Source organism: Bufo gargarizans, chromosome 2, assembly GCF_014858855.1.
Source record: "Bufo gargarizans isolate SCDJY-AF-19 chromosome 2, ASM1485885v1, whole genome shotgun sequence".
Taxonomy (NCBI): domain Eukaryota; kingdom Metazoa; phylum Chordata; class Amphibia; order Anura; family Bufonidae; genus Bufo; species Bufo gargarizans.
The window spans coordinates 324,389,791-324,412,688 of NC_058081.1; the positions used below are offsets into that span (position 1 = coordinate 324,389,791).

Here is a 22,898-nt window from a genome sequence, read left to right on the forward strand (position 1 = left end):
GTGACACTTATGGGGGGGATCTGTGGGTGACACTTATGGGGGGGATCTGTGGGTGACACTTATGGGGGGGATCTGTGGGTGACACTTATGGGGGGATCTGTGGGTGACACTTATTGGGGGGATCTGTGGGTGACACTTATGGGGGGATCTGTGGGTGACACTTATGGGGGATCTGTGGGTGACACTTATGGGGGGGATCTGTGGGTGACATTATGGGGGGATCTTGTGGGTGACATTATGGGGGGGATCTGCTGTGGGTGACACGTATGGGGGGGATCTGTTGGTGACACTTATGGGGGGGGTCTGTGCGGTGACAACTATGGGGGGATCTGTGGGTGACCACTTATGGGGGGGATTCTGTGGGTGACAACTTATGGGGGGGATCTGTGGGTGACACTTATTTGGGGGGGATCTGTGGGTGAACTTATGGGGGGGATCTGTGGGTGACACTTATGGGGGGGATCTGTGGGTGACACTTATGGGGGGGATCTGTGGGTGACACTTATGGGGGGGGGGGGGATCTGGGGTGACACTTATGGGGGGGAATCTGGTGACACTTATGGGGGATTCTGTGGGTGACATATGGGGGGGATCTGTGGGTGACACTTATGGGGGGATCTGTGGGTGACACTTATGGGGGGGATCTGTGGGTGACACTTATGGGGGGATCTGTGGGTGACACTTATGGGGGGATCTGTGGGTGACACTTATGGGGGGGATCTGTGGGTGACACTTATGGGGGGGATCTGTGGGTGACACTTATGGGGGGGATCTGTGGGTGACACTTATGGGGGGGATCTGTGGGTGACACTTATGGGGGGGATCTGTGGGTGACCACTTATGGGGGGATCTGTGGGTGACACTTATGGGGGGGATCTGTGGGTGACACTTATGGGGGGGATATGTGGGTGACACTTATGGGGGGGATCTGTGGGTGACACTATGGGGGGGATCTGTGGGTGACACTTATGGGGGGGATCTGTGGGTGACACTTATGGGGGGGATCTGTGGGTGACACTTATGGGGGGGGATCTGTGGGTGACACTTATGGGGGGGATCTGTGGGTGACACTTATGGGGGGGATCTGTGGGTGACACTTATGGGGGGGATCTGTGGGTGACACTTATGGGGGGGATCTGTGGGTGACACTTATGGGGGGGATCTGTGGGTGACACTTATGGGGGGGAATCTGTGGGTGACACTTATGGGGGGGATCTGTGGGTGACACTTATGGGGGGGATCGTGGGTGACAACTTATGGGGGGGATCTGTGGGTGACAACTTATGGGGGGGGATCTGTGGGTGACACTTATGGGGGGGATCTGTGGGTGGACACTATGGGGGGGATCTGTGGGTGTACACTTATGGGGGGGATCTGTGGGTGACACTTATGGGGGGGATCTGTGGGTGACACTTAGGGGGGGATCTGTGGGTGACACTTATGGGGGGATCTGGGGTGCACTTAGGGGGGATCTGTGGGTGACACTTATGGGGGGATCTGTGGGTGACACTTATGGGGGGGATCTGTGGGTGACACTATGGGGGGGATCTGTGGGTGACACTTATGGGGGGGATCTGTGGGTGACACTTATGGGGGGGATCTGTGGGTGACACTTATGGGGGGGATCTGTGGGTGACACTTATGGGGGGGATCTGTGGGTGACACTTATGGGGGGATCTGGGGTGACACTTATGGGATCTGTGGGTGACACTTATGGGGGGGATCTGTGGGTGACACTTATGGGGGGATCTGGGGGACACTTATGGGGGGGATCTGTGGGTGACACTTATGGGGGGGATCTGTGGGTGACACTTATGGGGGGGATCTGTGGGTGACACCTTATGGGGGGGATCTGTGGGTGACACTTATGGGGGGGGATCTGTGGGTGACACTTATGGGGGGGGATCTGTGGGTGACACTTATGGGGGGGGATCTGTGGGTGACACTTATGGGGGGGATCTGTGGGGACACTTATGGGGGGGGATCTGTGGGTGACACTTATGGGGGGGATCTGTGGGTGACACTTATGGGGGGGATCTGTGGGTGACACTTATGGGGGGGATCTGTGGGTGACACTTATGGGGGGATCTGTGGGTGACACTTATGGGGGGGATCTGTGGGTGACACTTATGGGGGGATCTGTGGGTGCACTTATGGGGGGATCTGGGTGACACTTATGGGGGGATCTGTGGGTGGACACTTATGGGGGGGATCTGTGGGTGACACTTATGGGGGGGATCTGTGGGTGACACTTATGGGGGGGATCTGTGGGTGACACTTATGGGGGGGATCTGTGGGTGACACTTATGGGGGGGATCTGTGGGTGACACTTATGGGGGGGATCTGTGGGTGACACTTATGGGGGGGATCTGTGGGTGACACTTATGGGGGGATCTGTGGGTGACACTTATGGGGGGGATCTGTGGGTGACACTTATGGGGGGATCTGTGGGTGACACTTATGGGGGGGATCTGTGGGTGACACTTATGGGGGGGATCTGTGGGTGACACGTATGACTCACACTGCCAGCGCCCAGCCTGCCTCCTCCCTCCTCTCGGCGAGCGCTTGTAGTTGTAAGTACCGGTAATACACAGCGCTCCTTATGCGATTTATTATCACTTCCTGCAGGGGCCGCCTGCAGGAAGTGATAATAAAAGGTGAAGGCTGGCGGCTGGCGGCGGCTACGCGGGCCACATGACGAGGTCTGGCGGGCCGGATTCGGCCCGCGGGCCTTGTGTTTGACACCCATGTCCTAATGCATTCTGAATAGAGAGCAATACGTTCAGTATGCATCAGGATGTCTTCAGTTCAGTCACTGTACGGTTTTAGGACGAAGAAAATACCGCAGCATGCTGCTGTATTTTCTCCGTCCAAAATTCTGGAACACTTGCATTATTTTAAATTGAAATCAGGCATTATTGGTGAGTACAACTACCACCACCATAGCCACCATCACTCCTCCCATCCTCTCCAGGTTTCTGCACATGTACACACAACAGTATTACAATTCCATTTTATACAGAACCACAATAGGATATCCATAGAGGTGCACGATGTCTGTACTGTACCTCTGTATTCCTCCGATTAGTAGTAACCCTATAGCTAAATATTGCAGCATGCTTCATTCCAGGGCCTGGCATACCTGGGCAAGTTTTGGGGTCCACTGCTCCTGAAAGGGGCACCAAGGCTGCACCGCCAATTAGGCGAGGTGATGCTATCACCTCGGGCGGCACGACTCTGAAGATAAGTGGGGGGCAGCGGTGGCGGCAGCAGGGCTGTGGGAAATTACATTCATCTGTATCGCTGTCCTCAGAATAGCAATACAATTGGATGCTCCGGCGGGGCATTGGAGTGGCGTCCCCTTCCTCTGATAGGCTGCAGGTACTAGGCCTGCGCAGGCGGTGCAATGACATCATCATTGTCGCGGCACCTGAGCCGGGCAGCATACAGCATGGGACATAGGCCGGAAGAGGCCTGCATCGCATCGCTGACAGCCTCATGGAGGCAAGTATTTGTGTTTTTTTCTATTTGGCACAATGCTGTTGGGCACACTATGGGGGAGGAGGAGAGGAGCACTATATAGGGGCAATTTTTACTGGGACATTATGGGGGGGAAGTATGGGGAAGGGGAGGACAGAAGCACTATTTAGGGGCATTTTATACTGGCACATTATGAGGGACACTATTGGGAAGGGGGAGAGGAGCACTATGGGGCATCTATTGAGGACACTATATAGGTTTATTTTTTATACTGGTCACACATTATGGGGGCACTAACAGTATTTTTTGTACTGGCACACAACGGGGAATTTTTGTAGTAGTTCACATTATTAGGGGGCATTTTTTGTACTGGAGCTTATTTTAACAGGGCATTTTTCTACTGTCACATTTTAAGGAAAATTACTACTACTGGGGGCGTTATGCTGAGCTTTATTATTGAATAAATGACCCAGTTTTGCTTTTCATATATATATTTATTAGGGGATCGTGCTCTTTCAAAGGGGTTGCAATCACAGACTTCTCATCTGACAACGGGGTTCAAGTTCAAAAGGTGCTTTATTTTGGCACTTCAGCACCATCACACACAAACATTGAAAATAAACAACTGCCCGTCTGGGCTCTACCTAATACACATGTTGTCTCTACCTCCCCTATAGAGCGCCGTTCACACACTGGATTAGATCCGGCTTCCTAAGCCATATATACGGTCCAGCAGCCTCCAGGCTGTGACCACACCAGCACCCTTGGGGGGAGATGGTCCAGAAGTCCTCTCAACTTTGACCGTGCGACCCTCTTTCCATAGGCTTCGCTGGGCCCCCAAAACTTCAGGCTTTACAAAGGCTTGTGGTCTCTCAGCCCTCCAGGCTGAGACCACACAGAGCCTCTTAGAGCTTTGCTGGGAATACTCTTTATACCCCGTTTTCTAGTACAAGGAAACATCTTTCCTATAATAAATTATATTAAAGTATTAAAGAAATGTTTAAAATTCCTCTCCTTGCACTATCTTAAAAAATTAACTGAAACAGTTACACTTTAAACCAGGTCCACAGGCTGACCACATGCAATTTCTTGACCACTTTTCAAAACTAAAATGTGATGTAAAAATTGATTTTTGAGCAAATATTTAAAAAACGTCACAAAGCCTAAGGCTCCATTCACACGTCCGCATTTTGCGGAACGGAATTGCAGACCCAAACATTTCTATGGGGCCGCACGATCCGGAAATGTGGACCCGCACTTCCGGGTCCGCAATTCCGATCCTGAAAAAAATAGAACATGTCCTATTCTTGTCCGCAATAGCTTTACAGCATTGTAAACGCTGTCCATAGTACAGCTCTGCACAACCTCTTTGTCGGAACTTGTCGTGGAATATGCCATCAGACTCAGTATGTATGGAGAAAATTTCCCCTAGAAGCACTGCCACCATATGAGAATAGCTCTGTACATATGGCACCTGAGCATTATATGGCGGCACACTAAGATCCACACAGGATTTGATGTGCTACTACTACACTGTGTGCATGAAGTAAATGGCTGGCCATATACTGTATGTGTCAAACGGTTAGTAATCTCACTTTAATGGAGTAGGGGTACTTGAGCAGGAAGGAAATTTGTAAAGGGTTGTTTTGGCAGTATTTTTGGGAGTGCTTTGTCTGTTATTATGGGGTTGTGGCCATGAGGCTTATGTGCAAAAAATATTCTCAAATATTTCTCTAAAAATGATTCTCTTAGGCTGCTGCCACACATGGGGGACATGTATAAAAACCGGTCTCAATCTGTCCCCTGCTGGCATCAGATGCACCACAATCATGAAGAGGAGCATGCCTCTTAATAATTGTGGCGCCTCTGTGCAGGCCGTCCGCCAGAACTGAAATCTATAATAAATTTGCCCAGGTTGGGCACTGCCCACTCCCTATCTCTCTGGCCAATTTTTTGAAACAGTTGGAGAAGGGCCCTAAAAACTCAAAAGTTTTTGGTCTGATAGTGTTTGAGTACCTGGTGTTTTAAATGACGGTTTTTGTATGCCTTGCATATAGGAAAGCATGTAACCTCCATAGTCTATTCCTCTGTAGAGCAGTATGGATAAATGCATTGGTAAAAAATGCCATGCAAAAACACCATATAAAAGCACAACACACATTGCCACTTGTGTTTTTCCAAGTGTGACACCACCCAAATGTCAGCCACCATGAATTATACCCTGTGCTTATTCAGCTTCTTGTGAGCTGCCCTCAGCAGGTCCTGTGTGTCTTGCCCATGAACTGATTTCGGATGGGTATAGATAATGTGGAACATAGAGTGCAGCAGTCATAGTTGTCATCTTTTGAGGCAGTGTATGTTACAAAGTTGCCGATTCTAATCCCAGCCTCTGATGTGTAAGACCGTGTACCGGTGTGAGCTCCCCAGGATACAGAGAAGTCACAAACAAGAAAAGCAACTCTGACACCAGCTTTTGTACAACAAACTTTTTTACGGTACTGGGATATTTAACACAACCCCAAATGCAGTGAACATAAAATATTACACACACTCAACCCGGAGGCAGAGACACCTGGGCTGCACGGCACCCTCTAAGGAAGAAGTTTGAAGTAATTTTCCTACTGGTGGGGCACAACTAAAACTGCCTCGCCGTACCTTATTACCCCAAGAAAATTCAACCAATTTGTTTTGAGTGCAGAGTCTAGGCTCGCCTGCGGTGCAGAACAGCTAACAATAGTATACTTCTATACAATATTTCCCCCTTACATAACTAGTATAATAACACCTGCTTGAATGTTACTTCCTGAGCGAAGACACTAAACGGGTTTGTAGTCATGGGCAGTTTCTCTCAGTATGCAATGTCCTTGTACTAACAGTAGCAACACTTTTGGCCTGATACGCTGCAACGGCTCTGACTAACTACAGGCCTAATCTCAGTCTCTGGTATTTTAGGCGCCAATGCTACAATGTGGTGCGTGCACGATTTTACTGACACGGGTATGTTCTTCATCCGATTATGTTTTTAACATGGACAGCAGCAAGTCTCTTCATCACACATGCGGCCCTGCAGAGTAGATAGCGCGTCCAAAGCTCCTAGCAGCCTTCCTGGAAATTATCCTTTTCCTCCAGACATGCTCTGGAAGGTGGACTGAGATCAGCCTCTCTCAGCTGCAGCTCCAATCGAGAATCGGTCTCGCTTGCCAGTCGGTGGTAGGGTTATGTTTGCTTAACCATGGCAAACCCAAAACCATCGAAGCAGGCAGTCCCTCCAACACATGACAGGAGATAGATTCCTCATGTAAATCAACCAATCTTTATTGGATGTCATTTACCACCTGCGACAGGCATTTTTCGGTAAGAGGTGCAGAATCAATAGCAAAGAGAGAAATGCTTTTCTCTAGTGCACTAGTAGTCAACCCATGAATACGAACAAACTGTCTATCAATCAGGTTAACCCCAGCCCCACTGTCGATAAATACCTCAATTTCCACAGTTTTGGACTCTCGCGCCACCTCGGCAGACAGGAGAAATCGGGTACTACCAGTAAACGACAAAAGTGTTCTCGCTCCCCACCCACACCACCAATAGTAATTTGGGAATTACGCTTTTTTCTTTTGTTTGCACCTTGGCGCTGAATGTACGGACAAATATTCATGAAATGTCCCTTTTTTCCCACAACAAAAACAGACTGCCTTCATATGGCCAGAGCTCTTACCAGCAGTCCCAGGAGTAGCTCCCCCCAAATGCATAGGCTTCTCACAAGTGTCTCTTTACCATAAGTGTCAAAGGAAGCCCCCCACCTTATTTCACAGTGCGTCCCGAGGGTGTTGACCCTTAGATCTCCCCCTCAGGGGTCTATCCAGACGTACAGCAAGGGACATAGCTGCTTCCAATGACTCAGGTTTTTCATGATAGACCCTGACAGAACTGGCTACGGAGAGCAGAATCATTTCACTCAGTATCTGTACCCCATCTCCTAAATTCAGAGCAATAGATTTCTGCGGAGAGCTCTCCCTAACATAAACCACGTAACTTGGTCTCAGCCTCAGAGATCCGGGTCATCATAAATAAGACCCAAGGCTCTAAAAAAGTAATCTACCGAGTGGAGGGACGGTGATCCGGTCGGCAGAGAAAAAGCCCAAGACTGTGCATCATCCTGAAGCAAAGAAATGATCATACCCACACGTTGACACTCGTCCACAGAAGAGTATGGACGCAGCTTAAAGTACAACTTACACGATTCCCTGAACAGATTGAAATTGAATAAAAGAGAAATCAAGGAGGCAGTTAGATTCCTCCACGCTCAGCCAGTCTCTCTGATCTCCTGACACCAGTCACCTGAGGGACCATGACAGCAGGATGTTAGACACAATCCTCAGCATGAGAGCATGGTACATAGGATACATTGGTGGATATGGCCAAGATTCCTAACATCAGAAAGGGTCGAAGAAAGACAAAAGACAGTCAGGAAGTTAGCTCGCAGGAGAAAGCAAGCCTCATGGAGGCAGTGGTGTCTCATGCATACAGATTCACAAAAAAAAATGTCCTGTGGTGAACCTCACAGGGTATGAGCTGCCTCCAGGCTGTATCTCAGTCCTCAATCAAGGGCTTGGATACAGCCTCTTTGAGTAGTTCGAACCAGTGGGTTTCAACATTGACCTCTTCAAATCCATACGCAAAATGTATCGGTACAAATTGTTTAAAGATATCGCTCATAAGACTGGGGAGTTGAGACAAGGAGAGGTCCCAGTGTGTCCAGATCCTATGGGTTTCAGTGTCTCTGATAAGTGGGATGAGAATGAACTAGCGTGTTTGATTTTCCTGACAGATACTAACCTCACTACAGATTGTCAGGAGACAGTGTGTCAGTCTGGGAGAGTAATCCGGGAACAGAGACCTGCAGAGGTCCTGGGTGGTCTCAGCCAGGTTGGCTGAGGGGCAACGAGGCTAGGGTACAGCCTGAAGTTTGGGGGGACGCAGTGACGCCTGTGGCACTAGGGTCACGCGGCCAGAGTCGGGAGGACTACTGGGCCACACTCCCCCATAAAGGTACTGGACTTGTTACAGCCTGGAGGCTGTGGGACTGTTAGGCTGAAAAAGCCATATGCGATTACCGTATGTGAATGGTGCTTTAGGAGAGTATGGGATGATTCTGTTTAGGTAGAGCCCAGACGGACAAGGTGTTTATTATTTATGTTTTGCTGGTGCCAAATATATGCGTTGTTTGGAGCTTAAACATGGTGTCTGGTGAAGAAATCTTTAAGCGTGACCCTTGGAAGAAACCCCTCAAACTGTGTATACATAGTCATAGGAGGTAGGGCTGTCAATCAATCAGTATAAAATACAAGTTTTACTGAATATTTCCTATAAAACTAATATATATATATATATATATATATATATATATATATATATATATATATATGTGTGTGTTTTATCTCTACCTCAATCTGCTCAGCTCCTCCTGCTCTAGAACATGACGCAATGTAAGCTGCAGGCACATTCATGGTGACAAGTTCCTTCAAGGCATGAGGAGGTGCAGCATGACTAAAGGCTCATGCACATGAATGTATTTTGTTTCCATGTCCTTTCCGGGGTTTTTTGTGGCCCGTATTCAAAACCAGTCACTTCAATGGGTCCACACAAAAAAAAAAAAAATTGTAAAAAAGGAAATGACTATGGGTGCATTCTGTTTCTGTATGTCCGCATGGCTGTTCCGCAAAAAAGATAGAACATGTCCTATTCTTGTCAGTTTTGTGGACAAAGATAGGCACTTTTACAATAGATCCGCAAAAAAAAAAACATAAAATAAAAATGCAATATGGCTGTCACATTGACATCATTCGTATTTTTTGCTGATCCGTGTTTTGCAGACGGCAAAATACATACGGCCGTGTGCATGAGCCCTAAGGATAACAGAACTGTGTGAGACGTATCCATAAACATTCCCACTTTTCTATACGCCACTACTAGCCTGGTCTACCAAAGGAGAAATGGACAGAAATAAGGAGAGGCGTTTTGATAGAACATCCCTTTTATTTCGGCACAGACGCACTGCTGAAGACAGGGGTCAGAGAGTTTAATAATAACAGCAGTCTCCTTAAAATAAAGGATATTTCACAGTATAGGTTTGCAAATAGATTTTAATTCAGCAGCATATATAATATCTTAAACTCCTCCGTTAGTGCAGTTATTATACCCGTTCCATTTTTAACATATTGCAACAATGTATATTCCACACGAGAATTATCAAAATGTAAAAAGCAACAGATCTTAAAAAGGTGTCATTATTGTTGTAGTCCTGGAATTAGAACAATTGCTTTCAAAGTCATGTAAAAATATACAGTATTTGTTGAAAAAAGAAATCCTTTTTAGGCCTCATGCACACAAGCATATCCAAAATACGGATACCAGTTGTGTGCATGTCACAAAACGGACAAGAGTTGGGCATGTTCTACAATTTGCAGAAAAGCCACATGGATGCGGACCCATAGAAATGAATCAGTCTGTGTTCGATCCTGTTCGATCCGCAAAAAAAATGACGTGGAGCCGAAATACGGTTGTGTGCATGAGACCTTATTTAGACACCCTACTAAGTCATCAACTCAATTTTCATAAAGTTGTTCCAGTCACAAAACATAAATATATAAATTAAGAAACCGAGTTTCCTGCACGGAGATAGCAGCTACCAGTAGTAGTCATCAGTAGAAATGTATAGAAACTACAAAAACAAGGCTCTACAATACTGGTCGAGTACAGAAATATTGCGCATTCTCCTGCTGCTATTGATACTCAGATTGTGCTATAGTTTCCACACCAGAATACTCAGCCAGCTTGTAGTAACTGAGGGGAGAAGACATTGAAGGGTCATTTACCTTCAGCCACTGCCGCTCACATACGACCAACAGTCGATATTGAGAGATGATCTATATAGGTACGTCCTCGCCTCCATAGCAATACAGAGGTAAAACAATTCTGCTGCACTATATTCTCCAGTGTAGGCATGGATGTACTTCTATAGGACACATCCCAGGACAACCAGTCAGACGTGGATGGACAGGACTGAGGGCAACTATCACTATAACATGAAAGAGAAGCATGTAATACAAAGCTGCAATGTCCCATAAATAGGTCACTGTGATACAGTAAAGGACAAAGAACAAACGTATAAAATCAAGCATTGCTGAAACGTACAATATAGTTTGGGTTAAATCACCTCAATCACTGTGATATTACCACAATAGTCTTCGCCCCCTTAATACAGACACTTTATAAAATGATAATAGACTATGAGCCATAAAAACACCTCTGATACCATGTGTGACTACTGTGATCGTACAGGACTCTTTGGATGATCTATTGCGTTTTGCAGCTCTGCAGAGCTTCAGAAATCTATCACTAAAATGTAGGAAATAATCAACAGCCCGTTGATACCAATAAAACAAGGTCAGTCGTTGACAAAAAAAAATTTGGAAAGGCACAGAAACTTTAAAAGGAATTCCCCACCTTTTAGATATAGATGATCTATACTCCGGATGGGTCATCAATATCAAATCGACAGAGGTCTGACTGTCTCCTAAGAGTGGATGAGCGTAACGAAGAAGGCTCCATCCACTATGTAGTGGCCAAAATGGTGTATGGCAGCTTACCTCCCAGAACTGAAGTTGTCGGATCCTCACCAATCTAATATTGATGATCTATCTGGAGGATAGGTCATCAGTATCTCAAAAGGTGGAAAACCCCTTAACATATCTTCTTGGTACTTTGTAAGGCTGGCACCCAGGAACAGATGACTGGTGGCCTATAGGAGAATTTTTTTAACTGTGTAAACTGGATCAGCAGATACAATACCTTGGGCCTTTGTTTCCTCGGATATGGCAATAAATGGGACATGACTATGGGCTGGAAATTACCTTTGTACAATGTTAGACTGCTACTAGTTCTAACTTTTTGAGCCCGGCTTTAGGCTTGCATATACTCTGGAGGATTTAAGCGACTGAGAAAGCTCATTTAGAAAAGATATGAAGTGGGAGTCTCTCTCTGATTTCTTTGACTCAAAAATGACCACAATGGTAAAATTTGGCTCAGGTCGTGTCAGAAAATAGGTACTTTGCACTTTGTCATCAAAGAAGTGGACAACCTTCTCTAAAGTGTTTAGATCTGCAATCTTCTCAGTCATTATCATGATAACATTTGGCCAGTGAACCGCAGGTCTCTCAAGTGGTAGCGACACCACTGCAGGATACTGGTCAACCCCTTTAGGGGCTTCTCTGTAAGAATCCGGATGATGGTACCCATGCCCCTGAAAACTTTCTGATCCCCGGTTATCAAAAATTAAGGATACGTTGACGGCATCATATTTTCTAATGAAGCTGGAGATTTTTCCAAAGTAATCCGGATTTGTTTTAGCAGTGAGGGTCTTCATCTCTGAGGTCTGTCGGCTTAGTGCTTCATGAAAATAGAAGCTGAACTTGGCAAGCAGGATATTTTTAAATTTCTGGAGCCATGAGAACAGATGTGGTGGCTGCATTGTCTTCTGAGACTGCCCCCCAAATAGATGCTTTTTTGTCTCTTTTTGCTTTTCAAATATCTGACCCCAGCTCTGCAGTTTTGTATGTGCATTGTGCAAGTTTACAAGGGACAAGAGGAACTTCCACTCAAATATCAGGCTCTGGGCCTTCAAAAGATGCACCAGAACATCCGCTTCAAGCTGGAAGCCATTTTCTAGAGGAGATAATATAGGATGGTGGAACCTACAAAGCAAAAGAATGGAAAGAAAAAGTACATTGATTACTTCTGCAGAATTTAAAAAGCATACAAACCTAATGAAAGCTTTAAATCAAACATATAAGAGAAACACAATTCTGTAATACGTTAATGTAGTTACCAAGGGTGACCCTAAACTGCCATCTGCTTCCATAAATGTTTCTGTGGGTGCAAATAAAGGGGTTTCCAAGGCTTACTTATTGATTACCTATACTTCTTGACTTCCAGTCACCCTGCCACTCCCCAGAACCAGGCGTGGAACTACACAGCTACATCCACTGTATAGTGGCTGGCTGTAAGTGATGGCATATCCTAGCTATAGGTCATTATTGAGACAGAAGTAACCCTTTAAAAAAAATAAATAAAAATTATATAGATAGAGAGATATATATATATATATATATATATATATATATATATCTCTCTATCTATCTCTCTATCAGGGCTCGACAAATCCCAGGCGCCAGGTCGCCATGGCGACCAGGAATTTAGTCCTGGCGCTTGGGTATTTGTCAGCCCGTTTTCAAAGGTGCCTGGGCGATGGGTGCGGAGCGCTGTTCTGTCCGGAGGCAGCACAGGAGTGGAGATGAGCGGAGAGCTGTGTGACGGTGCCTTAGGTTCCCTATACCCGGCTGCTCTTTGGACACGCTCCCTGTCCATGGCTGAGCGTACGCCGCGGAAGTCCACTGTGACAGACGTGATGAGGAGAAGCGCCGCCCTGCCCCCAGCGGGCTCGGGCCACCCATGTGCTCTATAAGCGGAATGCAGAGTCTGGCCTGGCAGCACGCTAAGCAGCTGCTGTGTGTGATGGGCCGGAGACCTGACCTGCTGTGCGGGGGCCATAGCGCTGACCTGCGCCCTCCTCGTGGCTCTCAGGTTCACCTGCAGGTAACTTACACGCCTCCAGTGCAAATTACTACTACTCTCATCCAAGTGAGGCAGGAGCCTGAGGTGTCAGCACATGTCATAGTCCTATATACTGTACATATATCATGGTCCTGTATACTGCGTATGTAACATGGTATACAGCACATACACTGAATGTCATAGTCCTATATACTGCATATGTGCCACAGTATACAGCACATGTACACTGCACATGTACCACGGTATACAGCACATGTACCACGGTATACAGCACATGTACCACGGTATACAGCACATGTACCACGGTATACAGCCACATGTACCACCGGTATACAGCACATGTACCACGGTATACAGCACATGTACCACGGTATACAGCACATGTACCACGGTATACAGCACATGTAACCACGGTATACAGCACATGTACCACGGTATACAGCACATGTACCACGGTATACAGCACATGTACCACGGTATACAGCACATGTACCACGGTATACAGCACATGTACCACGGTATACAGCACATGTACCACGGTATACAGCACATGTACCACGGTATGCCATAGTCCTATATACTGTACATATATCATGGTCCTGTATACTGCGTATGTAACAGTATACAGCACGTACACTGAATGTCAGTCATATACTGTACATATATCATGGTCCTGTATACTGCATATACCATACTATACAGCACATGTACACTGCATATGTAACATGGTATACAGTATTATTGGGGGGGCTCTATGGAGAAGTGGGGGGGGAGCTCTATGGGGGAATCTACTGGGGGCTTTATGACACGGCTCCGCCTAGCTCCTAACTTTTTTAGCTGGCTCCTAGATTCCAAGGAAATTTGTCAAGCCCTGATAGATAGATAGATAGATAGATAGAGATTATATATATATATATATATATATATATATATATATATATATATATATATATATATATATATATATATATCTCCTAGATGCATTTTACAACATTATTAAAGGCTACATATTGGATAGAGAAATATCTGCAAGATCATGAAATAAGAACATTTTATGACCGTTTCATCCTCAACATCCTAACTCCAGCATTTGAAAAGAATGAGATGTATCAGCAAGTATTTCTCACCCAAAGGTTCATAATAAATGTACTAGGATACTTCACAAACATAAAAGTGTAAGAAGAACTCGCTGACTTGAATACATCTTGGTTTAACCCACAGGTGAATCCATCTGCTAGGGCATAAGAAGAAACGACCCACCTGGAGTTGTACTTCTTTAAGATGGCCTCTAAAATGTTCACCAATTCCTCGGCGTTCACAAATTTTTGACTGCTCAGCGTGTACATTTTTTCATAAAAATCTGCAATCTCCATTCGAGCCTGAACAAAGAAGCAGAGCTGTTCTGACAGATGTGACAGCAGCTCTTCCAAGTGAGGAGCTGTCCCACCAGTGGCATTTCTACCTGTTGTGACCACTTTCTTCAGTTCATTGTGCAGTGAGGTGTAATTCGTCCTGATGGAATCCTTCCGGCCGAAGAAGGACTGACCACCTGTAAAAGACAGGACACTAGTGTAAGCTCACAGACCTTGGTAAGACATAGACATGACCATGTGCAGGTCCACAGTACTACGTGGTCAATAGTTATAAGAGCCTCCTGCCATTACAGAGATACCAAACACTGCTGCCCACATTTACCCATGTAATTTGGAAAACTGGAGCGGCTTACAACTTTGTGAAGATGTAGACACATGTATGAACTGTGGCATTAAAAAAAGTCACGTGTCTACTCCATGCAGGCCGTGGCGTAAAAAGCGTGGCGTCATTCTAGCCAGTGTGAAAGGTAAATGTAGAGGTGCATGTTGTGATGGTTCTATCAAAGAAGGGACACAGATGTGTCACTAATACATATATGTACCACTTTTGATAAAAGTAAGGGCATTTTCAGAATTCAGATTGAGTTTTTTAGGTGCACTTGGAACCGAACCGGAGTTCGGGAAATGTTTCTTTACAGTATAAATCAATTTCGGAAGTTATTACACGAAGTCTCGTGAGACTTCGGGAAGTAATAACTTCGGCTCATCGGAGACAATACATTCTAATACCGTACAGAGTGCTCGCTCCGTACAGTATTGAAACAAAGTTGTATGCAAATTGACTTTGGATGTTTCAGCCTAAGTCGATTTGCTCATCCCTAGTCGTAATCATGGAAATGAGCAGTGTATAAGTGTGATGGAAAAATGAATCACGCCAGCAAAGGAGGCAATATAGACAATCTCAAGGGGTTGTCCCATCTCAACATTGAGGGGATATGGCTAAGATTTACTATGAATGTCAGACGAGATCTGTCCTGAATGTCACTTCTAGGTGGGGGGCTAATTTTAAAGAAAAAAAAAAAGAGCTGGACAACCCCTTAAAGGGTTAGTCCTATCATATAAAGTAATCCTGAGTGTGTGTGGGGGGTCTACATTTTGACTGTACAGTAAAGGGGATGTCACAGAGCAGGGCTGCACCCCAGAAGTGGGAGGCATGTCATCAGTTACTTATCCTGCAGATACTCTATAAATGTGGCAGGTGGGAATACCCCTGTCCATCATAGTAAGACGACTGTAGGGGGCGCTCACCCGGCTTCTGCCCCAGGAAGCTCATGCTGTGATACGCCTTCTCCGCGGCCGCCAGATGCGCCAGCGCCGCCAGCATGGAAGACCAGGAGGCGCCGGCCGTCTTGTTGGCTTCCTTCTCCCGCTCCACGTTGTCCTTGGCCTTGTCATAGGAGAAGTGACCAAGATGGGAGAAGAACGTGTGCAGCACATTCTGCTCGGCGGTAACTGGCGGGGTTTTCTGAGGGAGCATCACCGAAGTCGTCATCAGCAGCAGCGGCTCGTCGTCATCCTCGTCCTCCTGACCTGGGGCAGCCGGAGCATCACCCGCTTGCTGGGGCACCACCATACAGCGAAACACTGCGAACCAGCGGAACACAGCACCGAAACAGACGAACAGACTGACCGCCTCGGCTTCGAGAAACTCACTGCTGACACCAGACTGTTTACCTGCCACACGTGACCGCGCCGGAAGCGTGACGTCTGCATGACGTGTCCTTTTGAACAACTTTATTGATAACAGACATTAGGCCCACGTGTAAAGGAGGGCAACCAAGAAGCTCAGAGCAACTGTTGAGTTTCGTGCACAAGTCGCTGGTCATGACTACATTTACACTCTTCGTAGGGAAAATATCACATAAGGAGTCCTGAGTGGCTTCAGTGATTTACAGAACTGCAGAGGGCTACTTAATGCTGTATTCAGACATGTCACTTGTGGTGCGGTTCTTGAAATATAATAAAAAAATAGACGCACAGGTTTGAGTGACCACCACACGGGGTGCCCGCGGTGTGTAACACCCCACTACTCAAAATGGTATGAAAAAGATATATAAAAAAAGACTGGGCACACCTCCAGATACTGTACTGGGCCACTGACTTTAATTATTTGAATTAAGATAACAATCATAAAATACAATAAAAATAGAGGGGCACTCCGTATAAGGGAACAGGAGACGGCAGTAAAGATTAATATTTACTCTGAGATAAAAACAGCATCAGACAATCATAGATAAAAAACATCCATATAAAATAGCAATGCACAATTACAATAAAAAATAAATAAAAAAATAAGCCCAAGGATCAGGGTCCTGGAGATGGCTAGATGATGGTAAGAGTTCAAAGGTTCAGGAGTATGAACACTCCCCACAATGAAAGTCAATCCAAATAGGTCTTAGTGCACCTAGACAAGGCTCCAAATAGCAATGTCTGACAGCGTCAGATAGAAAGTATAGATGTTACACACTCTCCAACTCCAAACTTGCAGTATAGGAGGACAAATGATTGTATCCAATCCTAGGGAGAGTCTCTTTTCAGATGATGTAACAGAAATGTAACAAAACGTCTCTTACCCTCTGCCGTCAATAGGTTCAATGAAGTGAGTCAGAGACACAGCCGATCACAGCTCAACGCGGCGTCCCACGTGGTATGGAGTCTGAACGTGACGTCTCACGTGACTCCTCGGCTGGGGCAAAGGTTGACGTAGTTACTTTTTCTTGCAAGCACCGCCTCGATGTGAGATTCACTGTGCAGATCACCACGACCGACGTAGTTTCCTCTCGGTCACTTGTGGTTGCTTGGGGGGATGGCTCACTGTCCTAACAAGCCCAAACACGTTTCAGGGAATACACCCCTTCCTCAGTGGTATTCCCTGAAACGTGTTTGGGCTTGTTAGGACAGTGAGCCACCCCCCCCCCCCCCAAGCAACCACAAGTGACCGAGAGGAAACTACGTCGGTCGGGGTGATCTGCACAGTGAATCTCACATCGAGGCGGTGCTTGCAAGAAAAAGTAACTACGTCAACCTTTGCCCCAGCCGAGGAGTCACGTGAGACGTCACGTTCAGACTCCATACCACGTGGGACGCCGCGTTGAGCTGTGATCGGCTGTGTCTCTGACTCACTTCATTGAACCTAGTGACGGCAGAGGGTAAGAGACGTTTTGTTACATTTCTGTTACATCATCTGAAAAGAGACTCTCCCTAGGATTGGATACAATCATTTGTCCTCCTATACTGCAAGTTTGGAGTTGGAGAGTGTGTAACATCTATACTTTCTATCTGACGCTGTCAGACATTGCTATTTGGAGCCTTGTCTAGGTGCACTAAGACCTATTTGGATTGACTTTCATTGTGGGGAGTGTTCATACTCCTGAACCTTTGAACTCTTACCATCATCTAGCCATCTCCAGGACCCTGATCCTTGGGCTTATTTTTTTATTTATTTTTTATTGTAATTGTGCATTGCTATTTTATATGGATGTTTTTTATCTATGATTGTCTGATGCTATGTTTTTATCTCAGAGTAAATATTAATCTTTACTGCCATCTCCTGTTCCCTTATACGGAGTGCCCCTCTATTTTTATTGTTTAATTTTGTCTACCGTGCGGTCTGGGTGGACCGAGAGGCGAGCACCCACATCCGTTCGGTCTATAGGTTGAGCCGCTGGTCTGCATTACTAATCATAAAATACAACCTATAAATATTATACTATAACAATAATATTAAATAAATACTATGATGGCACAATCATAAATGGGTTAAGAACACCTAAAATTGAGATTAGCAGCAAATGTATTTATGTAGACAAGCGCAACAACTTGGGTAGTTTCTAATGATGCAGAAACTGACACTCGCTGACAATGGAACAGTTACTTTGAAACCAACAATGTCTTACAAAAGTAACAGCACGTTTTGCAAAACAGCCGACAACAGGATCTTTTTTTCAAAAGTACCATCGCATTTGCGGAGCAGCCAACAACAGGATAGCAGCTAGGTGAACATTCCTATCACTGTTGTACAGGGTAGTAGCAATCCGTAACTGTAACAGGCAGCTTTGTACTACCTAAATAGCGCCCACAGTGAGACTAATTCGGTGCGGAGAAAAGCAGAACATACAGCGGCGTCCCGCTGCATGTGTGACTCAGCGATGTCCCGCTAGAAGTTACTGTGTAGAAAACTTGATTACACAGACCTCAGAGTCGGATCAAGCTTACCCGCTTGGTGCGGCCCCAGCCGTCCTGCCGTATTCAAAATGGAATTTGGCTCTCTATCCACCAGAATTGCGTTCGCTGGCGTAGGTCTACACACGTGGGTCCGCCGGTTTGGCTTCAGATCCAATGTGGTAGTGCCCTCTACGCGAACCTTTAGCGGATGATAAGCGACAGTCTTTTATCCTTTAAGTAGTGCACTACTTCTTTAAGAGATGGGGGGTCTGACCAGACGCGTTTCGGGGCTGGAGTATCCCCTTCTTCAGTGGCTATCAGACCTCCCCCCCAAACGGATGAAAGTTTGCACCAGTACTCTAAACAGCCCATAAAAACAATCAATAAAAAATAATAATCAATAAAAACAATCAAATGGCACAATGTGTAATAGTATCTAAAATTCCATGACTAATCAAAGCAGGCACGTCCATTTGTGGACATGACTAATGAAATGTAGCCAAAACTGTGTGCTCGTTTACCACTGGTTCCTCAGTGAATTAGCAGTTAAAATGCATTGGGGCACATTTACTAAGACCGGCTTTTTTTTTGCTAGTCTTAGTTTCCTCCTCTGCGCTGCTGTTAAATTTATGACAAGGCGGGTGTCTCAGCATAAACTAGGCACACCTGTGCCAGCCCTTGGGCTGGTGTAGTTTTTCTACAAACGTTTACACCTGTTTCCAGGAGTAAATGTTAAATTTGCATGGGCTGGAGTTCCACCCCCAACACGCCCTTACCCAACTGCCAGACAGCAGGGCCGCAAGCAGGGGACCACACAGCAAACGTGAGAGTTTAGTAAAATCGTTAGATGGGGGGACAACCTAACTATTCATTTGAAAACCATACCAAATGTTATTTTTTCTCACATACAGCCATCACTAAACAGAACCGTGTCCTTAAAGGGGTTCTCCGGGAATTAAGAAAATGAAAATGCCTAAATATTACTTCATTATAAATATATTCCTAATGAAGAGGTTTTTTTTTTGCCTCTTGGGAAATGGAGATTTATGTATATCTCAGTTTTCCATCCCTTCTATTCTATTCCTAGCACGTTGCCCTTGTTTCCCATACAACCCGATTATTCTGTGTATAATTACACCTCTTCCAGTCCTTCATATACCCCAGGAGCAACACACAACCCTCGCAGATACTTATATATAAAAATAGTTTACTGATAACATAGAGATGACAAAGCAATGGACATTATACATAGAGATACAGATAACACAATACATAGAGGACACAGACACCTCCGTTCCTGCCCACCCTGGATGCTAAGCAAATGTGGCTAATAATGTGTATGTATATACAGTATATCCAGAGTCCACTAATATACAGTCTACTGGATCTACTCTTCTAACCAACTCACATCCAGTACCTGACCATTAGTATATGTACATATAGAGAGTCCTGCATAAACAGCATATATACTACAAATATCTATATGTACACATATAAAGTCTACTGGGATATTATACTTATATACATACCCACATACGCATACATATCTTAGCTTGATCCTGAAGTGCTGTTGTTCCAGTGGGTGGCAGGAAGAGAGAGTGCCTCACTCCCAACTTTCACCTATATCTTCCTGTGTCCCAGCCCCCCACCATAGACTCCACCCTGTGACCACCCAAATATCTCCCCCATCTCTTGGTCAAGAGGATGTTGTTCAACTGCTTTAGATATGCTAACAAGGGACACAATGCTACTGGTCATACTGAATGGGTGAATACCACTGGGTCCAATTATTAGGCATATTTGTGTGGTCATCAGGATGAGGTTCTGGCTGAAAGCCATATTTCCCTTAACACCCAAATACCTTACATTAGTTATAATGGCTTGTTTTGTCTGGGGAGCAATCAGTAGGAGAAACAAAATGGACGCCGTCCTATTAGTACACACAAAACCTGTCCTAATCACACAGCAGGACAAGTTACTTCACATCACTTAGGTAAAAAGCTGCCTTATCCTCTTGTCTGCTCTGCTTGTCAGAGGTTATGATGCTGAATACAGATGATAAGATCTTTAGCTGAACCTCTGAAGGAATGGAGTTCATGAGAAGATGTGGCTAATGAGCAGCAGAACTTATATGCAGTCTCCATTACCACAGCCCCACATTACCACAGTCTGTCCTGTCCGTCCTCTCTGTACTTCATGTCTCCTCATGAACGCCATTCCCACAAAGATTCAGCTAAATATCATATTAAACTGTATTCAGGATCATAATCCCTGACAAGCAGAGAGGAGGATGAGACAGCTTTTTACCCCAGTGGTGAGAAGTAACTCGTCCTCCTGTGTGATTAGGCCACTTTTTGTGTGTACTAATAGGACAGTGGCCATTTTGTTTCTCCTAATCATTGCTCCCTAAACAAAGCGAGACATTATAACTAATGAAAGGCATTTGGGGATATATTATAATAAAGTAATATTTCTGTATTTTAATTTTCTTAATTCTCGGAGAACCCCTTTAAGGTGTATTCAAATGTAGCGGCTGTGGAGTGGTTCTTTGCAAACCAAAATAAAAAGTGTGTGTTGTTACCAGATTGCAGTAAACAGGTGAAACCTTATAACTGCAGATGTGCACCAAGACCACAAAATCTGAATACACCCCTAGAATGGTTAAGAAATCTTAAGAGGTTATTAAGAAAAAAAAGTATTACAGCCATATTAAAGTGCTAATACATATCAATATAAGGTACATCCGTAGCCTAACTTGTCAGCACATGGGCTCAATGTTACGGATTATGTTGCAGATAGCTGGAAGTTATGAATAAACGTCCGATTGGCTTGATCCCAAACTAAGGAGCATATAGGTGACCCCTATAAAACCCTAAGAGCTCACCCTGACTGCTAAGCGATTAAAAAGAAATAAAAAGGGTTTTTTGTCTCACAAGGGGGCGCCACTCATTGCTTGATTGCTTGTAAAATTCAATTACCACTCAATTTCCCTATTTAAATATTCAAGATATCTAAAATGTTTAAAAAGTTTTAAAATATTTTACCAGAATCACTATGTCTGGCAGATTGGAGGTTGATTCTTCAGTAGAATTTCCACCAAACTCATATATCATATAAAATCAATCTGTAAAGTGAAATTGAATTCGTACTCACTTCACCCAGGAGGAGGGATGGGGGGATAAACTCAAGACACCCCCAAACCCTTCCTCCTGCGCCTGGTTCGCTTCTAGAATATCAGGAAATAACGTCAGTCCTGTGGCTGGAGCTTCTTGTCAATTCCTTTATTTAGATCAGGGTAGGGTGAGGAGGAGGCCCAACGCGTTTCGGGGATATATAGATCCCCTTCATCAGGAGCATGTATACTTTGTGGCTAACTGGCTTTTTTAAAGACTGAATGTGGCGCCAAAACCAGATTGTGACACGTCACTTCCGGTCCACGTGTGTCCATGCGGTCCAGCATGGAACGCAAAACGGAAGTGAGGTAAGCAAAGTACAAAACACATCAAACCATAGAATTTTAAATAATTAGCCTATACCAGGCTACATTAACATGCTTAACATTATGCACAGATATATGTCAAAGATGATTTGCGATGCAAATAGTCCCATTATATCGCCGAATACGGGCGCGTAACCGATATGATGTTCCCGAACTTGCAATCTGTGAAATAAATAGAACAAACATGTAGCGATTTTAACACTGGAGGAGATAAGGGTAGGAGCTTTGATTAGGTATGTGAATCTTCCTAACGGGAGGAGGTCTGTAAGCGGCGGCAGCAGGGTGACGTCACCCCCAGATCTCCGCCCACTTCCGTTCAATGGAACGCAAGTGGCAGGGCTACGGGTACTGTCTCTACATATGGATTAATGTGCGCATGGGCAAGGGAAATAGAAAAAGGGATCTAAAAAACTAATATATAGGATAATAGGTGGGAAAAAGTAAATATATTAATATTTTAAAATATTAAAACATCAAGGAGCTATCCCATATATTAAAATATATCAACACATGCTAAAAATTGTCAAAAATTGGATAATATGAATATATAGCGTTTAGTATATTAATATATTAACATATTAAAAAATCTAGGAGTTTAGCAAATATATTAAACTATATCAGGAATTTGGACAATATAGATATATAGCGTTGTGTCCTAATACAAACCAATATATATTTTATTTCTCTTTCTTGTTGTTCTATTCCTAAAGAGAGAGAGTGGGAGGTATACATATCTATACACAGGCATA

General features: G+C 45.0%; 1 protein-coding gene across 2 annotated transcripts; it reads right to left on the minus strand.

Moving 5' to 3' along the window:
• Positions 1 to 4,026: 4,026 nt before the first annotated feature.
• KICS2 (KICSTOR subunit 2) lies at positions 4,027 to 16,175 on the minus strand. 2 transcript variants are annotated; one of them, XR_006387842.1, is made up of 4 exons: positions 15,735 to 16,175; positions 14,374 to 14,662; positions 10,356 to 12,233; positions 4,027 to 4,445 (listed from the first exon to the last, which is right to left on the minus strand). XR_006387842.1 is itself a non-coding variant. In XM_044280544.1 (3 exons), the coding sequence occupies exons 1-3, from the start codon at positions 16,057 to 16,059 to the stop codon at positions 11,423 to 11,425; spliced, it is 1,425 nt and encodes a 474-aa protein (XP_044136479.1). In that variant the 5' UTR covers positions 16,060 to 16,175; the 3' UTR covers positions 9,606 to 11,422. The 2 variants fall into 2 exon arrangements, 1 of the variants encoding a protein (XP_044136479.1); XM_044280544.1 differs by lacking the exon at positions 4,027 to 4,445 and having other exon boundaries at positions 9,606 to 12,233.
• Positions 16,176 to 22,898: the final 6,723 nt, after the last annotated feature.